The 23,027-nt window shown below is 43.8% G+C and overlaps 1 protein-coding gene and 1 non-coding gene across 7 annotated transcripts in view; both read left to right on the top strand.

The window, feature by feature from the left end:
* LOC134755637 (solute carrier family 12 member 4) overlaps positions 1-23,027 on the top strand; it is a 566,314-nt gene extending 543,287 nt beyond the window's left edge. For 4 of the 6 annotated variants that reach the window (XM_063692147.1, XM_063692152.1, XM_063692148.1 and 1 more), the window contains 17 exons: positions 1,458-1,693; positions 2,270-2,423; positions 2,834-3,020; positions 4,154-4,310; positions 4,824-5,036; positions 5,761-5,940; positions 7,218-7,337; positions 7,831-8,024; positions 8,524-8,692; positions 10,124-10,313; positions 11,526-11,741; positions 12,271-12,378; positions 12,531-12,584; positions 14,289-14,480; positions 16,101-16,246; positions 18,918-19,057; positions 22,027-23,027. In XM_063692147.1, coding sequence (XP_063548217.1) covers positions 1,458-1,693; positions 2,270-2,423; positions 2,834-3,020; positions 4,154-4,310; positions 4,824-5,036; positions 5,761-5,940; positions 7,218-7,337; positions 7,831-8,024; positions 8,524-8,692; positions 10,124-10,313; positions 11,526-11,741; positions 12,271-12,378; positions 12,531-12,584; positions 14,289-14,480; positions 16,101-16,246; positions 18,918-19,057; positions 22,027-22,118 — 2,748 coding nt within the window. In that variant the 3' untranslated portion in view covers positions 22,119-23,027. The remainder of the gene's footprint in view (positions 1-1,457; positions 1,694-2,269; positions 2,424-2,833; positions 3,021-4,153; positions 4,311-4,823; positions 5,037-5,760; positions 5,941-7,217; positions 7,338-7,830; positions 8,025-8,523; positions 8,693-10,123; positions 10,314-11,525; positions 11,742-12,270; positions 12,379-12,530; positions 12,585-14,288; positions 14,481-16,100; positions 16,247-18,917; positions 19,058-22,026) is intronic. The other 2 variants (XM_063692153.1, XM_063692151.1) reach the window with 2 other exon arrangements.
* On the top strand, positions 9,914-9,991 carry Trnan-auu (transfer RNA asparagine (anticodon AUU)). Its single transcript has one exon. It is a non-coding gene; the product is annotated as a tRNA-Asn (tRNA).

The raw sequence follows: 23,027 nt of genomic DNA, 5'->3' as shown, positions 1-23,027 counted from the left end.
TGTTTTGACTTAGAGTTTTAGTCGCTGTAGGTTCGTTCATTTTGCCAAGCGTCTTCCTCATGACATTCCTTTGGATAAAACCTACGAATAGTTAGTTCTATGGGGTGGTTCAGGGCAAACTTCATAATTTTATTACACATCTCAAGTCTCAACCAAAAGTGACTGAGCATAAAAATGAGAACTAAATTTAGCCTCATCTATTTTCCACTCGACCTAGCCCGGCGTCTAAAGCATTTCTAATTCCGACCTCGCCGAGTCATCCTGTCTCATTTCAGTTTATCTTATACTTTCGCATTACCTACGATATAGCTGAGATTCCAACGCTGTCATCCTTCATTATCAGGAAGCCTAAGTGGAAATCAATATCCACAACCGCGCTTCAAATAAATATAAAGAGTAATATGAAAGCTTTATTTTCGCGCGAAAGCTCTTTTCAAGGTTTAATTCAATAACCTTTTTCCGCGCGGGTTGACGTGTGTGGAATAAAAACATCCTCGGACTTATGCTGCGTTGTTCAGACCAAAAGGCATCCTCGCTATTTCAAACCACGTCGGTTACCTCCTTCTATCACGTATGACAGTAATTGTTAACCCTGGTCGTGCACACAATACTAACATAGTACTTTGACATCTGTTAGCTTAACCCAATAAAAAGTTGGCGCGGGATGGCGTAACTGGAGCGGAGGTTGCTGGAGGGATGAACTACTGTATGCCTCAAGTCTTAACTATGTTTGGTTTAGTTACTGCTGACTTTTGCTTGACAGTTTTGCGGCAGCGCTTGGAAAGTTGACATAGCTGTATCAAGTTTTAAGTGTCACCGTAAAATAGTTACCGAGAGTTTCAAGTGTTGTTTGCTGCACGGTTTTAATTGCTTTTTCGTTTTCATTTTCTAAAAATTTTAAAGGGAAAACTTTAACTTTACTTAATCGATCGTAACGTTCTACATTGTATATGCAAAAGTAAAAACTTCCATTTTTGTATACAGATCTTCCTCCAAGATCTCTTGCAGTATTCAGTATTCATTTATTTCTTGATGACTATGTATAACGTTATTCATAGACCTCTGTCAAATCTAACAAACTGATAATAATTGTTTCTTCTTCTTCTTATCTGCCGTTTAGACATTTCCGTTTGCTAGAAACGGATAAATTAAAAAAAAGTTTGGAAGAGGTTGCTAAACTTTATAAATAAGGATATTGAAATGCACATTTGATTTTTTGTGCGCTAGTAGGTTACCGCACGAAATGTTTCCAGTAACAATTTATCAGCGTAGTCGTTTGCTGTGAAAATGCTCACAAGCTACGATCGTTTGCTGTGAAAGTAAACTTTGCTTACAAGCTACGAGCCGCACGGCGATCTCAAGGAATTGAATAACACTCAATTTCCCTCGGCTCAAAAAAGCACTAAATGCTCGGACTGCACTTTTCTGTTTCATCTCACATTATCCAAAATTTCCAGACGTACATGGCCCCGTCGATGTCCATCTTCGGCGACTTCACAAAGGACCCGAACGCGATGTTCAACAACTTCCGCGTGTACGGCACTGGGCTGCTCCTCATCATGGGGCTGGTGGTGTTCCTGGGAGTCAAGTTCGTCAACAAGTTCGCGACGGTGGCACTGGCTTGCGTCATCCTCTCTATTACCGCCGTATATGTTGGCATCTTCGTCAACTGGAACGGGAATGACAGCCTCCAGTAAGTTATCTTCCTCGTCAAGGAGCTGGTGGTGTTCCTGGGAGTCAAGTTCGCGACGGTGGCACTGGCTTACGCCATCCTCTCCATTACCGCCGTGTATGTTGGCATCTTCGTCAACTGGAACGGGAATGACAGCCTCCAGTAAGTTATCTTCCTCGTCAAGGAGCTGGTGGTGTTCCTGGGAGTCAAGTTCGTCAAAAAGTTCGCGACGGTGGCTCTGGCTTGCGTCATCCTGTCTATTACCGCCGTGTATGTTGGTAACTTCGTCAACAGGAACGGAAATGACAGCCTCCAGTAAGTTATCTACCACGTCATGGGATTGGTAATCTTTGAACTCAAGTATTAGGAATGAATGTAGAGGGAGATAAGAGGAAAAGAAACCCAAGGAAAAGGTGGATGGACTGTGTGAGTGATGAAAATAAAGCAGGTGAATGATGAGATCATGAACGACAGAGAGGTATGGAGGTAAAAGACATGCTACGCCGACCCCAAGTGGAAAAGGGCATACGAATGGTGATGACAGTTGAACAAGGTTTATTTCGTTTTTGTATTGGCTAATTATTCTTTTGCCTATAGAATGTGCGTTCTCGGCAAGCGACTGCTGAAAGACATCCACATCAGCAATTGCACGAAGAAGATGGGCGGTGAACTGGAGAAGCTGTTTTGCGCCAACAGGACCTGCGACGAATATTACAAGACTCATGATGTGCAAATCGTCCAGGGTATCAAAGTGAGTACTGTCTAATGTTTGCGCTTAGTAGGTAATTAACTAATTACCTACCTAGTTCAAGATCTTCGCTATATATATTGTAGGAGTACCATTGTCTACACTGTTAACTGACAATTGTAAACATTATTTGCAAATATACAGGGTGGCCAAAAAATATGTGCATTCCGTTGCCAGGGAGATTTTGGGATTATACTGAGCAACTTTTACTATGGGACTAACCCTGAAATCGCGAAAAAAAATTTGGCTATTTCATACATTTTGGCTGTTTTTTTTTTCGCATAACATTAACATAGTCCAGACCTGCTAACCAAAACTGACTTTTAATGTTTTGTTAGTCATGGTACTAGGCCTCTAAATCAGTCCGCAAATAGTTTTGAAAGAGACAATTTATACCAATACCAATTTCTCAGGGCCTAGCAAGTGGCGTGTTCTTTGACAACCTGCAAGACTCATTCCTGACGCTGGGCCAGTACATCGCGTACGGCAAGGAGCCCGAGGACATCGAACAGATGGACCGCCCCACCTACAACCAGGTGTACGCGGACATCACCACCACCTTCACTATACTCATCGGCATATTCTTCCCGTCTGTGACTGGTAAGACTGTTATTAATCGTTATTTTAGTTTAATTTGTAGGTCACAACAGCACGGTTTTTGGAGATGGTAAACAATTGGTTGTTTAAAGATGCTCTAAAAATCATTCCTATGGTTGTACAAATAATTTACGATATAATCAGCAGCAGAAGCAATTACACGGGCGAGGAGATCAAGACAAATTTGTTATAAAAAAGTAAGAGTGTGTACAGATAATTTGGAAAACCTGACAAGCTTAGCTGCTGACTCTAATCGGCCTCAGATCGACCGAGTATATCTGAATGATACAGAGACTTTAGATCGAATCAAAGAGGCATTACGCTTTTATTAAGGTTTTTTCTTTTAAATAAATATTCTTATTCTTCTTATTCTTAGATATATATATTGGCCGTTTTTAATATAGGTACTTTTCCCTTAGAAGTTGTATTAAATACTTGCTAGAGAGAAGAATTAATTATATAGTAATAAAATAAACTACTTCAAACAAACTATTAACTTTACCCACTTAGTTTAACAAGTTATACAACAAGTAGTTACTACAGAAATTACGACCAAACGTGAAGATAAAACTTTTTATCCTCAGCGACTTTGGACATAAACAACAAACTTTGACTTCTTCGATCCGCGGAGCACATTATACAAGTGATAATTTGCATCCAGAATGGCTTCAACAGAATATTTGGATCATATAAAAACACATTTATAAGTAAATTTGATGCTTCAAAATTTTAATAATGTTGCATTACGTGAAAGAATCAAGTAATATTAAGAAAAAGCCTTACAATAACCTAATTTATATAGAGGATTCTGAGGCCGTAAATATGTCTTTCATACCATTGTATTTTGAACTCAAAATTGCATTTGTCTTGCCAAATTTTGATTTGTGGGCGCCGGGGGGGTTGAATACAAATAAATCCTCAGTGGAGCCAAAGAGAATGTTTTTGGTGGAGCTCTATAACTTTGAAAGAATACCTTCAAAAGTGTAGGCTCTTTTCTGACAGTATCTATGTAACGTGACTATTATTTGAGCTAACTTATTTGCCCTATGGCCATCCATACCTTCTCGTACAAAGCGGGGACGTCTGTACCCAGCACTGGAACACTAGACTAGTAATGATTAAATTATACTTCACAGGTATCATGGCGGGATCGAACCGCTCCGGAGACCTGGCTGACGCCCAAAAAAGTATCCCTATCGGTACCATTTGCGCCATCCTGACCACCTCCACCGTCTACCTCTCGTGCGTGCTACTATTCGCTGGCACCGTCGATAATCTGCTGTTGCGTGACAAGTAAGTTAACACCTGACTACTGTGGCTACCACCGCTATTAAATACCTACAGGTTGTGTACGCCTGGTTACAGACATCATCACCATTTTACTGTTCTTACACTGTGGTGTGACAAACCGACTGGTTCTTTTTATAGAAAGTTCGTTCTGCCATCCTGACTAATACCACCACCACCACCAGTGTAAAAAGTATACAGTGGACCGACAACTTTGACGTGTACCGGACTACTAACAATGGCGAATGTATGCAGCTCGGGTGCGCGCGGTACACCCCTCGCCCCTCGCACTTCGTACGATTGCCCTGTCTACACGGCTTCGTTGAATTACTGTATTGTTTTATAGACTGTGCTAATATCTTGTCCTCTTGAGTTCTATCCGCACCGATTTAGCATTACAGTTTAAGAATTTTTACACATTCTTAAACTGAAAAAACGATACATATTCCTAAAATAAGTCCTTAGTTGAGTTGTTTTTTTACAAAGTATTTAGAAATAAAAACTTGCAATATCTTCCAGGTTCGGTCAATCGATCGGCGGTAAACTAGTAGTCGCCAACATGGCGTGGCCTAACCAGTGGGTGATCCTGGTGGGTTCGTTCCTGTCCACCCTGGGTGCAGGGCTTCAGTCCCTGACCGGCGCCCCGCGACTGCTGCAGGCCATCGCGAAGGACGAGATCATCCCGTTCTTGGCGCCGTTTGCCGTGTCGTCCAGCCGGGGCGAACCTACAAGGTACGTTCTAACATGAATTCTTAATAATTAGCTGAGACCGCTTCACCAAAATTCTGATAACAATCAAATCAAATAAATCGACTGTACTCATTTCATAAAAATTAGCTCCGTTTAAATTAAACTACATCAAAATTGGTCCATTTGACATGCACACATCTGGAGTAGCAGGCGTCTGTGCTCTATAGGCTGCGGTAATCACTCGAGCTATATAAGTATACATTCCGAAATTATTGGGAAATTCGTCCACGTCTGTGGTAAGGAAGTCCTTACCACAGACGTGGTGTAAAAAATACTACGCTACGTTATCAATGACCTAGAGAGACGCAAACACAGTCACCTAGACAACGAACCTGCAACTGTAAAGAAACGAAATAACAATGACACTCTCAGTCTCATGTTAAGATCGTCGTTTTTTTTCTGTGAGTACTAAGAAACCGAATTTTGGTAAAATTTTAAACCACATCAGCTCAATTTATACGCCTGAAATTTTCCTAGCATTTCCAAAGATAATTAAAGAGAAGCTTTCGTATCCTACTAGTGGAAATACTCTTGTAGACCTTATTTAATATCGCCGCTATACTTACTCAACCTCGTATCTGCAACACTCATTTGATACAAAAACACCCGTATTCCGAATGAAAGAAAAACGACATTTCTATCAAATGATTGTTGCAGATATGAGGTTGAGTAAGTATAGCGACGATATGTTGATAATTATTCCCAGGGCCCTGCTGCTAACAATGGCGATCTGCCAGTGCGGCATCCTGCTCGGCAACGTGGACATCCTGGCGCCGCTGCTGTCCATGTTCTTCCTCATGTGCTACGGGTTCGTCAACCTGGCCTGCGCGCTGCAGACGCTGCTCAAGACGCCTAACTGGCGTCCGAGGTTCAAATACTATCACTGGTTAGTATTATATTACTATTTCTTCTCTCAACTTTTCTTCCTGCCCTTATCCCACGTTATGTGGGGTCGGCACAACATGTTTTCTCCTCCATTCTCCTCTATCTTTCGTTACCTCAGCACTCACTCCTTTCTTTCTCATATCCTCTTTCACACAATCCATCCATCGCTTTTTGGGTCTACCATTCGCTCTCCGTCCATCAACATTCATCCCTAACATTTTTTTGCCTATATGGCATTCATCCCTCCTCATCACATGCCCATACCACGCTAACCTACTACTTCTTATCTTCTCCGTTACTGGTGCTACTTCTACAGCTGAAAACAGAACCGCAATCAATCAGTCCATAATCAAGATCGTAGCAGAAACATCTTACAATGGACACGTCACTTTACTGGTGACGGGATTGATTTCTATCAAGAGAAGAATGAAGCCTAGGACCTAAGTGGCGGCCGAGATTTAAGGGTAAGTATTTAAGGGTTCTGGTAAGATTTGGACGAATGAAAAACGACAATTTCGTCTAACGTCTAACGATTATTACCGCAACTGATGGACACGTACACAACACCTTTAACCAACTTGGCTCAACAGTCTCCTTTTGCTTTCTCCTGCATCAGCTTTTCGTGTATGATGTTCCCCCTTAACATATTTGACGTGAGTGTAACAAGGATTTGGTCTGAAGGCCTATTTAACTTTTCCAAATTGATCTTATTTTAACACCACCCGCAGCATATGTCACACGATATCCTATCGCAACTTCGAAAAATGTTTTTCAAAAACCATTAATTTTCCATAACTTTTGAACTCGGTTTGTATAAGCCATAAGGTTAGGTTAATTTTGTGACCCTTTTCGAAAAAAACGCGTTCGGTCAAATGAAAATGAAGTAGTCATGTGAAACATCGGCCAAGAATATTTTGAGCTTAAGATAAGTAATCCTCCTCCCTCACGGAATCCTTTAACAAACCCTATATACTACTCGAATTTCCCAACCAGTGCCTCTCCCCCTAGACAGGCGTGGCTCACTCCGCGATCTCGTCGTGTCGCTACAAGTACAAGCGGCCCACACCAATTCTGGTGTCTAGCCATAGTAATTGCCGCGCACCGCTACGGAACGGACGCAGCTCGCGCTTGTGCCACCTTGTGGTCATATCTGTCGTAATAGACGTTTTTTGTTCTGTAAATCTGTACCTAGTACTATTATTTATTCTGTGCCCTAGATTAAAACAATTTTACAGCTTGTAACAGTAAAAAGCAATTAATCCCTCTTTATCATTACAGGTCGCTCTCACTGGCCGGTCTGACGCTTTGCATCTCGATCATGTTCATGACGTCGTGGATCTTCGCGCTCATCGCCATGGGCATGGCTGGCCTCATCTACAAGTACATCGAGTATCGAGGGTGAGTGACATTGAAGAATTTGCAGCACTCCTCTTCAGTTCAGGTTGCTCTCGCTGGCTGGACTAACGCTGGTCACGGATCATGGGCAAGGATGGTTTCATCTAGAAGTACATACAGTATCGAGGGCAAGTTATATCGAAGAATTTAACCGGGAAAATACGTCCGTTGGTTTATGGCCCTTTCTTCAGAATTACAAGTTGCTGGTGAATATAAAGGTAGATACTTTATTATGTACATGTACATATGGCGTACTTTAGATAACCAACGAGGTGTGCTAAATGCGGTCATAGTTAAATAGCATCCGATTATCCATCTTCTTGTAATTCTTACGTTCATCATCATCCCCTGGGGTTGAACACACCTTTCTATTTGTATTTTTCCTTTTAACTGGTCAAATTTGCTGACGTAAGTAATGCCTATTTATAATAAAAAGCGTTAGTGATAGTCTCGCGTATTTACTACCGGTTCTCTCCTAATGTTTCTACTTTTCCAGAGCGGAGAAAGAGTGGGGGGACGGTCTCCGTGGTCTCGCTCTCTCCGCCGCTCGCTACTCGCTCATGCGGCTGGAGGAAGGCCCGCCACACACGAAGAACTGGCGGCCGCAGGTGCTGGTGCTGGCCAAACCCAACGACGACCTCACGCTCAAGTACCGCAAGATGCTGTCCTTCGCCAGTCAGCTTAAAGCCGGTAAGTATTTTATAATCAAATTATGTCATGGCCACTATTGAACACTGTCTTTAACCAATCCCACTGGTTTGATGATAATAACAATTTTGTTATCATAACTGGCTGGGTGGATACCATTATTCAGTTTCAACATACGGTTAGTTGTGGTAGTTAACCCCACATCCCACATCCAACATTTGGTCACTGCATTCAAAGGTGATCAGGAGGTCCGGATTATACATAAACATTATGATTGGAGAAATATTTTCTAACTGGTTATATCTAGCGGACGATCGAAAGGGTAGTGGCCAGCAACTTCTGTGACTTAAGAGAAAAAGTGTATATTAGGAGCAATCAAGACTTCCCATGGACACGGACGAACGGAGGGAGATATAACGGAATTCAATATTTGCCTTTCAAAAACTCAGGCATTGGTCTGCATGATAGCTATGAATATCACTCAATACTTCGTTTCTACACTAAGCAGTCTGCTTGAACATTTGTGATTCTCGGTTTCCAGGCAAGGGATTGACAGTATGCGTGTCAGTCCTGGGCGGCGACTTCACGCGGCGCGCGGGCGAGTCCACCACGGCCCGGCAGAACCTGCGCCAGTGCATGCTGGAGGAGAAGGTGAAGGGCTTCGCTGACACGCTGGTCAGCCACGACATCGCGGAAGGCCTGAGCCACGTGTAAGTTTTATAAGATACTTCTTCTTCAGGTGCCAAGAAGTGACGGTTGGCACTATCGTTTTAGATTAGACAAACATGGCTCTATGTAATTTAAGAGAAGTTGATTGGTTGTTTACAATATGGACCAACAATCTAATGGAGATGAATGTGTGGCGAGATTACACGGAATGAGAGCGGAACACGGACACGGAAAGACCATATACTTACATATATGGCGATCTTTCAGGAAGACAAGCAGTGGACGTCTTTTGATATCGTTATCTCAGACATTTTTTTTATTGTTAATAAACAAAAAATACATATAACTATTACAAAACTTCGCCAAACTGCGAAACAGTTTGTTGGCGAATGACCCAGGTAGCAAAATGACGTAAAATGATGTCAGCGACGTCATAATGACGGCATTATTACGTCATTACAACGTCGCTGACGTCATTTGACGTCATTTTGCTACCTGGGGAGATACACCCAGTTTATACTTTTATGTTTATACTAACCTAATTATGTAATATGACCCATATTAACTGCTCCAGAGTGCGTACTAATTAGTCTAATTACTTAACCAAATATAACTAGCATTAGCGTACCTAACTATTTCATAACAAACTTCAAACTTTTTTCTTAAATATTGTTTTGTTGAGAAATCTTGTTCGGAGGTGTATTTTTATTATCTGACCATATTTGTGTAGTATTTAAAAAAATCAGAAGATGGTAAATAAATATGTACTTAATCGTAAGTTTGTAAAAAAACATTGGCAATGGGGGATATTACTGCAATGTTCTGCCACCAGAGTGCAGGACTAGCCTTTTTAGTAAACCATAGAGTAACTTATACATGTGTTACATACTGTACCTTTAATAGGTTTTTGACAAGTTTTCAAAGATAATAAGATATGATATTGATGCATCAAGGCGGTTTGTTTACAGAGGACCTACCGGAAAACGCGAATCCAAAATTTCGCTATTTGCCTTTTTACCGCTCGAATATTTAGATTATCCTTATAAACGACTGAACAATTATGCCATACGAATAATAATAAAAAAACAGCTCGAATATGCAAGAGTGACAGAGATAACGAATTTCCATTTTCTTAATTAATTTTTAACAAGCAGAAACGTCTGCGTCTGCGTCTGTGTTTGAAAAGTGTAACACTCTTACGGCAGATGTCGCTAGGGTCCTCTAGACCCATACAGTGGGAAGATTTGTTGACTATGGATGAGGTCTTGGTGGCTCAGTAAAGTTGGCAGAGCGCTGGTGTATTTATCCAGAGGCCGTGAGTTCAAGTCTCACCCAAGGCAGTAATTTTTCCACTTTTAAATTCCATTTTCTTGTTTCGCGATAGACCCTCAGATTGTGGTAGTGGCGCCCTCGCGCCCCCTACGCAGAGTTTCGCATAATATTCCCAATGAATCCTCGATGTGATGTTCCAGCGTCCAAACCATCGGCCTCGGCGGCCTGAAGCCCAACACGGTGATCGTGGGCTGGCCGTACGGCTGGCGGCAGTCGGAGCACGAGCGCACATGGCACGTGTTCCTGCACACCGTGCGCGCCGTGGCCGCCGCGCGCATGGCCATGCTAGTGCCCAAGGGGATCAACTTCTTCCCGGACTCCACTGAGAAGGTGACTATCAAACGCAGCAGCGTCGTGCGTCTGCATAAAGGTGGGTTCCCACGGCCCGTTGTTTCACAGATCTGACCGCGCCTCAGATCGTGGGAACGGTCGCATCCAATGAGGCCTGCAGTGGTCGCCTGTCGTCACCCACTCCCGACGGATGGCCGCACAGGCATCCACAGGCGTGCCTGACCTGTAATAACAAGGGCCGTGGGAACCCACCTTGACGCTGGCGGAAATACTCCGGTCGGCTTGTAGCCGCCGTTCATAGCTTCAAAAGTCGCTTTAAAGCGCCTATAAAAAAAGTATAATGTTTTAATCTTGATTTTATTACTAACTTATTTATTATGTGATCTCGATCGTTACTTAACAACGCGACGGCTGCACACTTGCGATTCTGATGTGCGACGAATTTTACATCTTACTCACTTGCGAGGTGGTTATTTCTGTGGCCTTCTGAAGCCTTGTAGTATATAGTTGCCTTCTTGTTTCTGATAATTATACACGGTGGCTAAAAAATAAGTGCATTCCCGTTGCCAGGGAGGTTTTGGGAATATACTGAGCAACTTTTACTATGGGACCAACTCCGAAATCGCGAAAGAAAATTTGGCTGTTTCATACATTTTGGCTGGTCCATTTTCTATGGGAGGGTAATTTTTTTTTTAGCGATTGCGTGGTTGGTCCCATAGTAAAAGTTGCTCAGTATATATAATCCCAAAACCTCCCTGGCAACGGGAATGCACTTATTTTTTAGCCATCCTGTATACATCACGTCAAGGGAGCTCCCGTCCAGTGAGTGATCACGTTACTAAGATTTGTAATGGCCATCATTGGAAATAAGTGTTTTTAACCGGCACTCCCTAGTTCCCTACCCAACAATAACTCCATACTGTTAGAAGTATTAAAACAAATTAAATTATTTACAGAAAATACTAGAAAATGCTAGCTCAGAATCACATGGATGATTCAGTTAGAAGGTCGAACAATACTGTTCTACCTTAGGAATGGCCAGGGGGTGCCTTAGCCTTCAGTAACAAGTGCATATACTTGGAAAATTTCGACCTATGCCGCTGTGGCCCAGTGGCCGAATGGCACAGGCACCTACCGCGATAGCAGAGGACGCTGATTCGATTCCAGCCTGGGGCACTGGAGGCCTTGGTCACTTTTTCTTAGTAAGACATTTATTTCAGTTTATAATAACTCCATATCTCAATATTCCAGGTTGCGGGCAACATCGACATTTGGTGGATCGTGCACGACGGCGGCATGCTGATGCTGCTCCCGTTCCTGCTGAAGCAGCACCGCACCTGGAAGAACTGCAAGATGCGCATCTTCACCGTCGCGCAGATGGAGGACAACTCCATCCAGATGAAGAAGGACCTCAAGATGTTCCTGTACCAGCTGCGACTGGAGGCTGAGGTCGAAGTTGTTGAGATGGTCAGTATCTTAAAATTCATTATGTGAGTTTCGGTTCCCAATTTTTCGGAGGCATAATTTTTTTCGGTTATCTGGAAATACCGGACCAACTAATTGTAGATTTTTACCTTGCTAGGTTAGATTTATTATTAAGTGAAAAAAATATGTTGCGTTAATTTTAATTTTCCTTTTTTTCACTGATATGCAAAGACTCTTCTCGTATAAAATTATTATGATTGCAATAATAGATGGATTTTTAGCCTTAATAATATTATTAAAATGAATTTGAAGAATTGGAAATTTGTTCTCTATGTTGTAATCTATATGTGGTATTTTCTATAAAAAGGGACCTTATTGTCGATGGCGCTTACGCCATTATAAACGATGCTCCGATATAAATACAATGCCGCGCGACGCTGTGCGGCGTAAGCGCCATCGACAAAAAAGGTCCCTTTTCATAGAAAATGTCCCATATTGTGAGCGCATCGTTATGCAAGATAGATTATTGACTCATTCTCAAAATGTTTTATTGTTTCTCACCTAATTTCAGACGGACAGCGATATATCTGCCTACACGTACGAACGCACACTGATGATGGAGCAACGCAACCAAATGCTGCGGGAACTCAGACTGAACAAGAAAGAGACCCTCGGAATGGTATGTGCCATCTCTCTCACACTACAACACTACACTTGTACCACTCTCACAAATGTTTAACAGTAATTCACTGTACGCTGTACAAATATCTCGTGGCTTTATAATGATGTGTGTTATACAGAACTAACTTGTATTTGTCTGCGCCGATACAGATGCAAAATTTGGTGGACTATAGTGAGCAAAACGCTGAGGAGAAGTTGCCACTGGTAAAAGGAATACTTTAACCCGATCGAGTCCACTTTTATATGCATTCTAGCTGTGATCCATTTACTAACCCCTAATAACCCTTGGATTAGAGCTCGTTTTAATTTAGTCTGGCCAGGAGTTTACAAATTGAATCATTTTTACTTCTACTACTACTTTTCGCTCGGATCATTAATACGTAGTGCAAAAAAGATGAACACTTGTTGGTAACGAAACTAGTGAAACTACCATTGATGAAAAAGAGATTAATGTCGAAATGGCGATAACTGCGAGTAGTAGGGATATATGATCAATTTGTAAAGTCCTAATAAGCCCCTAGCTCATCGTGGCAGTAGACATAGCTGAAGATTTATGTGATTTTTTAATCAGCCATACAACGCTGTGTATATTCTCAGTTACTTGCTTATGCCACGATTGACTTATATGATTCTAGCGTTTTGATTTCGTAGGCATTTTTGTAGGAGGCCAGAGTGGTTTACTGTTTCCTTCCAAGCTTGACGATGGTTTTATCAATTATTGTATCTTCAATTCAATGTGTAGTTACGCTTCTTTATTCTTTATTCTTTCACAATTGCATACATGTAGTAGGTACAAAATGTATTAAATATTACAAGAAGTTCTTACATGCTACCCGATTCGGGTGTTGCAACATCTACACTAATTACTTATTCTAACATTATATACATATTTACAAATTAAACTAAATTTAACCACAACTGCCCGCTACAAATTCATCGACGCTTACAACCATGCGTCACTCGTTCCACGCCTAGATGTGCTGACTGCTGTCAAAGTCCTATAAAACTACGACTCCCAGATTTCTATTTGCTTTAAGTGTTTTCTTCTCTTTCTACTCATACTTTTCTCATATCACTGTTCAAAGCCATTCATTTTTCAATCCGCTCTTCAATGCACCCATTTTTACTTTTATGTCTTCATAATATTCTTGCCTTGATTTGTAGACCCCTATTCCATATTGATGTTTCGCTCTTTTGATGTTTACTGGTATCTGATTGTTTAGGATTTTAGCATAGCTAGGTGGGTAAATAATACACAGCACGCTTTTTCGCCCCATAGATCCGTACTAATATGTAATTGTAAATAATATCAACATTATTTTTACTAACAATATTATAAGGAACAGCGGATGTCGCTACTGGGAAACTATCTTGAATGTTTAAAGAATTTCTCAGTTTCAAAGCTGAAACACATTCAGGGAGAATTTATTAAAGATTGTTTGTAAAGAGTTCGAAACGTCGGGATGAATTATAAATTCAATATACGCGATATAATCCGTTTTCATAGTTTTATTTCATTGTTTTTAAATTAAAAACCAATATTTTTATATATAGATTTTGATAATACCAACTCTAATCATTCGTGATTATGGAGTTCACTTAATCTAAAATATGAAATGTATCGGGGTTAAAGCATGCTATGGTATTTCCATGTAAGCATTACACCAATTTCGTAAAAGAACCGAATTACGGAATCCTCCCAAATGATTTTATAAATCGGACCTCCGTGTCGTCTCGAGCACATGACAAAAACGATATTAATAATGCGTTGTTAATACTCGTACAATCTTGACTTTAACGCCACAGTTTCGAGAGGCTTCCGAAAATCGGTATTTCTACGCAACTCATCAAAATCAACGCATGCGCCACCAATACCCGGCACACTATCTAAGACATCATTAACCATAGGTACAAGCCATAGTGGACCACCACCACGCGGACGTGAAGTCTGCCAGCAAGGTGCGCTTTGCTGACGCGGCGCCCCCCGCCCCCGCGGCGCCCCCCGCGCCCCCCGGCGCCGACCCCGCGCCCCCCTCGCCCCCCGCGCGCGCCGACGACGCGCCCAGCCCGCCGCTCGACGAGACGGAGAAGGACGACAAGGTGACCATCGCGATATACCTGTCTCATTTTGAATTTTGTGATTTGATCGTCAGCGAACCACCGAGGTGACCGAGTCTGTTGAGTTTTGGTGCAAGCTGTCTTCAAAATTTGTATAATATTATATAATTGGAATCGGGCGCGATCACCTCGGTGGAAGAGACTTGAAAGTCCTATAGCACGGAACGAATGAGGATCTCGGATGAGAGAGACGAACGAGGTGTCTTCTATAAACCGAGGGTTCAGAATCAGACCTGCGAACCCGGGAAGGCCTATGGACATCAATTATTTGAAGCGAAAACCGAAATGCATCTAAATTAAAATTGTGGCCGAGCTTGAGCCTTGAAAACCATTTAATTATTTTCTTTCTCGTTCGTTGTCTATTCCGCAATTCTAGATAATATTTAAGACACGAGACACGACTAATACAATTTTACATTTCTCGACCCCAGAAAAATAGCTTAAAGTGATAACTTAAATACTTTTAAATTACCCCATCTCTTTAATTTAATGCTGTTGGATCATACAGATTTAGGTCCCGATATGTTATTTCTGTTCCCAAACGTTAAGAAGATTTGTGAAATAACTACATGCCCACAGTTATGATACAGACCAAATTATAGAGAACGGTTATAGTCTATAACTATTTATTTTTAACAAATACATAATAACTCTACTGAATAGGTACCTTAAGAAACTAAAACCCGTTCTGAGCCATGCCGGGTCCAAAAGCTCCCCATCACACTAGCCGCGTAACCCCGCTGTAAATTATGTTTATAAATCAAATCATATCGAAACTCCTCCCGTATCCTTAACTTTCGGGAACAGAAGGGATAACTGTGTTTTCTGTATAATCCTGTATCAAATTTGAAATTAGCATAACGTTAGGTATATTCCTGTTCCGCTAATAATGATGAGATTGAAACATCCCGTCTCTGCTTGGACTGTTCGTTTGAAACTGAAACTATTTCACCATTCGTTTCTGACACAAAACACTCCATTTTACAATTATTTAAATCCACCAGACTACTTTACATAGTTATTAAATTAATATTCAAAGCATTATTATTGACACATTTGTAAACGAATGGATTTTTTTCTAAATGTGGCTTAATGTGAAGTCTGTTGCTTAAAATTGATATTTTCAGTTTCCAGTGAAGCCATATCGTTTCGTGACTGCAATACGGCCACTTGTGAACCAAAATTATACAAGGAAACTTAACTTTATTATATTTTATTAAGATTGAATCTCCAATAATCATAAATTTTGAGATGTGTCTGTATAACAGGCAGGGGACGATATACCATCAACCACACCATCAGCTTCATCACTATTGCTATCAGCACCTCACGTGTTTATTTTCTCATCGCGTCCCATCATGACCGATCTAACCCCGAGTCCCGCGAATCTACACACGGTGGTCATATGTTTGCCATCCACGTTGAGTTGTTCACATTTCGTTTTTCACACTAGATAAGAGATTGGATGTTTAAATGTCCGTAGTGTATTAACAGTCGAGATAATATATGACATCCCGTGTTTTATTCGCTTTGAATCCGTCATGTGCAACGTCCGGTTCGCGTCAAAATTCGATTGGATCGATATGGATTGGGGTACCGTAGGACGACTTTCGCAGTAGTTTGTTGCACATAATCGATTCAATGTGGGACTCGCCCGACGAACGCTCGCAGAGTGAGGAGGCGCCGCCGCCCGCGGCCAACGCCAACGGAGACGCCATCAAGCCCAAGCCCATGCCGACCATCACGCCGTGAGTACATTCCTACATATCTTACGAATCTTATATTTTTTTTAATAAAAAGAGCAAGCAATGATTACCGGTATACAGTGTGTAACAAATTAATGGGCCCTGGAGGGAAAGTACCTTAATCCTTAAGTTACCTAGCTCAATGAGGACTAACGCGTATGAATTCGCCGCTAGGGGCGCTAGTGTAGATGGTGGTCTTTTCCATAGTTCGAAATGTCAAATGTGACTTGTCACTTCAATGACTGACAGCTTTTCTATAGTCTTTTGGACCACCACCAACAGAGGCGCCAACTGGTGAGCAAAAAAACGATAGCCCTCATTACTTAAAGGAAACATTATTTTATATTTAAAAAGAAACAAAACTGCATTAAGTTTTGTAGGGTTCCGTACCCAAAGGGTAAAAACGGGACCCTATTACTAAGACTCCGCTGTCCGTCTGTCCGACTGTCCGTCTGTCCGTCTGTCTGTCTGTCACCAGGCTGTATCTCATGGACTGTGATAGCTAGACAGTTGAAATTTTCACAGATGATGTATTTCTGTTGCCGCTACAACAACAAATACTAAAAAGTACGGAACCCTCGGTGCGCGAGTCCGACTCGCACTTGGCCGGGTTTTTTTTTAAATTCGCTTCCCACGTCCGAGAATCGAACCGACTCAAAAAAATCTGTGATTGCAGTTTTGTTTATTTTTTAAATTAAAGAATGTTTCCTTTGAGTAAAATGAGCTAATTTAAGTTTTAAGGCACTTTCCCTCCAGGGCCCATAATTTTTTTCCACTTGTATTTTGTACCGTGGTAAAAAACCTATTATTAACGTCCTTGAGCTTTTCTTTACAAGTATAATGGTAGATATTATTTTCCTTGTTTCAATTTGTTGAAACAAGTTTATGATAAACTCTTTCGATGTGCAGAAAAGTGACACTGTCAACTTCATCTGTGACATGCGCACTAAAATGGCTAACTCCCAAAACCCAAGTTATTGCCTCAAAAAATTCTTACTTTATCCCTAAGCGATATTTCACCTGAAACACTTTGTTTTCAATTAAAACAAATATCAATATGATATCAAATGTTTTGTTATGGAAAAATTGATGCTTCGTTTACATTTAGGTATCTCCTTTACATTTTCTGTTCCTGGGTCAATATCTCGGGCGTTTCAAACACCTTATTTCTTTGGACACATTTCTATATTTCTGGTGGTTTGGGAGTAGCCAAGGACATCCACCAAACAAAGAAAGATATCATCAAAATATTGCAACTTCGTTTCGTCTTAAATTTGTCCAAAGAAATTGGGGGGACCAAAAACGATCTTATTACGAAGGAAAAAATGACCAAAGCCTTCAGGCATATTTCGACCCATGTCACCGTGACCGGATAGCCGAGAGGTTCAGACACCTGTCCGGTAAACGGGGGACGCTGGTTCGATTCCAGCTCTAGACACTGGAGGCTTTTGTCATTTTTTCCTTCGTATATGACATTTATTTCAGTTTATAGTTTAAATAGTAGTGTGTCTACTTGAAAAAACACAAATTAAAATATTTTCATAGAAAATAATTTAATTTGTTCTTAGAGTATTGACACACTTGTCCGACCTAATCTCCAGTCCTATTCCTTCCTTCTCTACAGGTATCCTTCGTTCGATCCAAGCGGCAGGATTTTCCTTGCCTTTCCATTCCTGGTCTCCTGGTCCTAGCAACCTGCCTTTCCTAGTTAGTATTTCTGTCTGTGCTCTGAATAAGTGCATATATTAAAGGTTCAATGAATACCAATACAGAGATTGTTGGTCGTGAATGTAGAGTGAGTGTATATCTACTCATGATTTCGTATTTTCATATTTTTAGAAGACATAATTTTTTACTAAGTGGTAAACATTAACTATTGCAAGGGGAAAAGCACTAACGTGTAATGACCTCGCGGTCATTGTACACTTAGGCTTCTTAAAGCGCCCCCGTAGGTCTAGTCAAAGAGAATACACAGAATAGAGGGGTACTGTCATAATAAATTTTGCAGTCACAGTAAATTTACTGCCATCTATCCACACATAATTACAACTAACGCCGTCAATTAAATGTATATACATTTATATGTATATAAATTTTTTGATATTTTTATTTTATCCATTTTTTTTTTCAATTTATTTATTATTAAAAAAGAGGTACAGTAATTGTTGCTACTTATCTGCCAAACTGCATAGCAGTTTGTTGGCAAAAAACTTATTCTACCCTTCACCACTGTAAATTAAGTTATTTTGGCGTTATACATTAGTTATACGTTTTATATATATGGATACCTAGATTATTTTTTTATTTGTATTTATTATTTTTATAGGATTTTGACCAATATTCTTTCACTGATGTGTTAAAACTTTTAAATAACAAACGAAACCGTCAACGCCAGCTAAACGAGAATAGGCCAAAGGTTGGCATTGGTGGTAGCGCCATCGCCATCGGTGCGAGAATAAAATTTATTTTATTCCGAGACACGTTTTTTCCTTAGACTATTTATCTTATATGGAGTTATATAGGTCTTTGGACTAGTAGTAGGTCGTAGGTTCTCATGGTATATCCAGTTAATGCACCGTATTGTTAGCGCGCAAGCATTTGGCAGATGCGGACTTATCTTTAAAGCTCATTCCATGTATTGAATGGATGTCTATCAGTTTGTATACATGTGCAGAGACGAGGGCACGGTCCGGCGGATGCACACAGCCGTCAAGCTCAATGAAGTCATCGTGTCGCGGTCGCACGACTCGCAGCTAGTCATCCTCAACCTGCCCGGCCCGCCGCGCGACACCAAGCTGGAGCGAGAGTCCAACTGTAAGTAACACGGCACTCAACGAGGTGTGTCGCGGTCACAGCTCGCCTCAACCTGCCCGGCCCGCCGGGCGAGACCAAGCTCGAGCGAGAGTCCAACTGTAAGTAACACGACCCTCAACGAGGTGTGTCGCGGTCACAGCTCGCCATCCTCAACCTGCCCGGCCCGCCGCGCGACACCAAGCTGGAGCGAGAGTCCAACTGTAAGTAACACGGCACTCAACGAGGTGTGTCGCGGTCACAGCTCGCCTCAACCTGCCCGGCCCGCCGGGCGAGACCAAGCTCGAGCGAGAGTCCAACTGTAAGTAACACGACCCTCAACGAGGTGTGTCGCGGTCACAGCTCGCCATCCTCAACCTGCCCGGCCCGCCGGGCGAGACCAAGCTCGAGCGAGAGTCCAACTGTAAGTAACACGACCCTCAACGAAGTGTGTCGCGGTCACAGCTCGCCATCCTCAACCTGCCCGGCCCGCCGCGCGACACCAAGCTGGAGCGAGAGTCCAACTGTAAGTAACACGGCACTCAACGAGGTGTGTCGCGGTCACAGCTCGCCTCAACCTGCCCGGCCCGCCGGGCGAGACCAAGCTCGAGCGAGAGTCCAACTGTAAGTAACACGACCCTCAACGAGGTGTGTCGCGGTCACAGCTCGCCATCCTCAACCTGCCCGGCCCGCCGCGCGACACCAAGCTGGAGCGAGAGTCCAACTGTAAGTAACACGGCACTCAACGAGGTGTGTCGCGGTCACAGCTCGCCTCAACCTGCCCGGCCCGCCGGGCGAGACCAAGCTCGAGCGAGAGTCCAACTGTAAGTAACACGACCCTCAACGAGGTGTGTCGCGGTCACAGCTCGCCATCCTCAACCTGCCCGGCCCGCCGCGCGACACCAAGCTGGAGCGAGAGTCCAACTGTAAGTAACACGGCACTCAACGAGGTGTGTCGCGGTCACAGCTCGCCTCAACCTGCCCGGCCCGCCGGGCGAGACCAAGCTCGAGCGAGAGTCCAACTGTAAGTAACACGACCCTCAACGAGGTGTGTCGCGGTCACAGCTCGCCATCCTCAACCTGCCCGGCCCGCCGCGCGACACCAAGCTGGAGCGAGAGTCCAACTGTAAGTAACACGGCACTCAACGAGGTGTGTCGCGGTCACAGCTCGCCTCAACCTGCCCGGCCCGCCGGGCGAGACCAAGCTCGAGCGAGAGTCCAACTGTAAGTAACACGACCCTCAACGAGGTGTGTCGCGGTCACAGCTCGCCATCCTCAACCTGCCCGGCCCGCCGCGCGACACCAAGCTGGAGCGAGAGTCCAACTGTAAGTAACACGGCACTCAACGAGGTGTGTCGCGGTCACAGCTCGCCTCAACCTGCCCGGCCCGCCGGGCGAGACCAAGCTCGAGCGAGAGTCCAACTGTAAGTAACACGACCCTCAACGAGGTGTGTCGCGGTCACAGCTCGCCATCCTCAACCTGCCCGGCCCGCCGCGCGACACCAAGCTGGAGCGAGAGTCCAACTGTAAGTAACACGGCACTCAACGAGGTGTGTCGCGGTCACAGCTCGCCTCAACCTGCCCGGCCCGCCGGGCGAGACCAAGCTCGAGCGAGAGTCCAACTGTAAGTAACACGACCCTCAACGAGGTGTGTCGCGGTCACAGCTCGCCATCCTCAACCTGCCCGGCCCGCCGGGCGAGACCAAGCTCGAGCGAGAGTCCAACTGTAAGTAACACGACCCTCAACGAAGTGTGTCGCGGTCACAGCTCGCCATCCTCAACCTGCCCGGCCCGCCGCGCGACACCAAGCTGGAGCGAGAGTCCAACTGTAAGTAACACGGCACTCAACGAGGTGTGTCGCGGTCACAGCTCGCCTCAACCTGCCCGGCCCGCCGGGCGAGACCAAGCTCGAGCGAGAGTCCAACTGTAAGTAACACGACCCTCAACGAGGTGTGTCGCGGTCACAGCTCGCCATCCTCAACCTGCCCGGCCCGCCGGGCGAGACCAAGCTCGAGCGAGAGTCCAACTGTAAGTAACACGACCCTCAACGAAGTGTGTCGCGGTCACAGCTCGCCATCCTCAACCTGCCCGGCCCGCCGCGCGACACCAAGCTGGAGCGAGAGTCCAACTGTAAGTAACACGGCACTCAACGAGGTGTGTCGCGGTCACAGCTCGCCTCAACCTGCCCGGCCCGCCGGGCGAGACCAAGCTCGAGCGAGAGTCCAACTGTAAGTAACACGACCCTCAACGAGGTGTGTCGCGGTCACAGCTCGCCATCCTCAACCTGCCCGGCCCGCCGGGCGAGACCAAGCTCGAGCGAGAGTCCAACTGTAAGTAACACGACCCTCAACGAAGTGTGTCGCGGTCACAGCTCGCCATCCTCAACCTGCCCGGCCCGCCGCGCGACACCAAGCTGGAGCGAGAGTCCAACTGTAAGTAACACGGCACTCAACGAGGTGTGTCGCGGTCACAGCTCGCCTCAACCTGCCCGGCCCGCCGGGCGAGACCAAGCTCGAGCGAGAGTCCAACTGTAAGTAACACGACCCTCAACGAGGTGTGTCGCGGTCACAGCTCGCCATCCTCAACCTGCCCGGCCCGCCGGGCGAGACCAAGCTCGAGCGAGAGTCCAACTGTAAGTAACACGACCCTCAACGAAGTGTGTCGCGGTCACAGCTCGCCATCCTCAACCTGCCCTCGCCGCGCGACTCCAAACTAGAGCGAGAATCCAACTGTGAGTAACTCGGCCCGCAACGAGATGTGTCGCAGTCGCAAACTCGTCATCCTCAACCTCCCCCACCGCACGACTCCAAGCTTGAGCGCGATGCCAACTGTGAGTACCACTAACCACCTCAATTCAAACTCAAACATATTTATTGCTCATAGTATTACAAATTACAAGAATACAGACCCTGTAAGGGCACTTCTCTGTAATAAGGAGACTTTAGTGTTTAGGTCGTTGACCTGTTGTAGCTAACATGATGTTTATATTACAGACATGGAGTTCCTGGAAGTGCTGACGGAGGGGCTGGAGCGCGTGCTGATGGTGCGCGGCGGCGGCCGCGAAGTCATCACCATCTATTCGTGAAGTGTCAACACACTAACTTCACCGCCGGCTCTCGGACTATTAGCGCAAGGCGTTCGCGCCCTTATGAAAGTCTTTGTGATTCTATCGTAACTGTTAGTGTTATTTCAAGTTTCGTAAGATTACAATCGCATGACTATCCGCTAAAGACTGCCGCTCGGCGTCGAGTCGTTGCGATTGCGTTCATTTGTACATTGTATGTAATTTCTTACGATTATTGACGTTATTCGTTTGACTTGTACATGTTAGGTTAGTCGAGGTTATGTTGAGTTTGCTTAGAGTGATTTGGAGTTTATTCACTGTTGTATAGAGTGTGAGTGGAGTGTGAGTGAAACGAGACGAGAAGCCTTACTATCGGTCACGGAGTGCTTTGATTAGTTCTAAGTTGGTTACGTTGTAGAGGCGGTAGGTAGGCCCGCCCGAGGGCGTTACTTTCTGTACGTATTAGTTGTTGCCGTAGGACTAACTTCAACTTTCTATTACGAACGGTTGTTTTCTATTTTTTTAATGAATTGTTTTTCTATCAAAGTTGTATAACATAGATAGTTTATAGACGTATACATTTATTAAAGAATAAACTATGAATATTTTTATCTATTTAAAAACGTATTTTGTAAATAATAATTCTGTTCTAAGGTTTTATATCTGCTCAACTTAAAACTTACAGTGGGACTGAAGCGTGAAAGCGACGTACCTAATAAATTCGTATTTCGCAATTTCCGATCGAGTAGGATTAAAAGTATATAAAGCTATCTAGTCACTTTTGACATTAGTTACCTGAGACGGACGTCAACACACACACACCAATTCGATTGCCTCTATTCGTATACACTGTTTGTTACCGAGTTGCGTTGAAGGCCCGCGACCGCCATGTGACGGGTTGTCGAGTGGGGGAGGGGGGAGGAGGACGCG

The sequence above is a fragment of the Cydia strobilella genome, chromosome 3 (genome assembly GCF_947568885.1).
Source record: "Cydia strobilella chromosome 3, ilCydStro3.1, whole genome shotgun sequence".
Taxonomy (NCBI): domain Eukaryota; kingdom Metazoa; phylum Arthropoda; class Insecta; order Lepidoptera; family Tortricidae; genus Cydia; species Cydia strobilella.
Note: the sequence above shows the minus strand (reverse complement) of the source record. Positions and strands in the feature narration are given on the sequence as shown.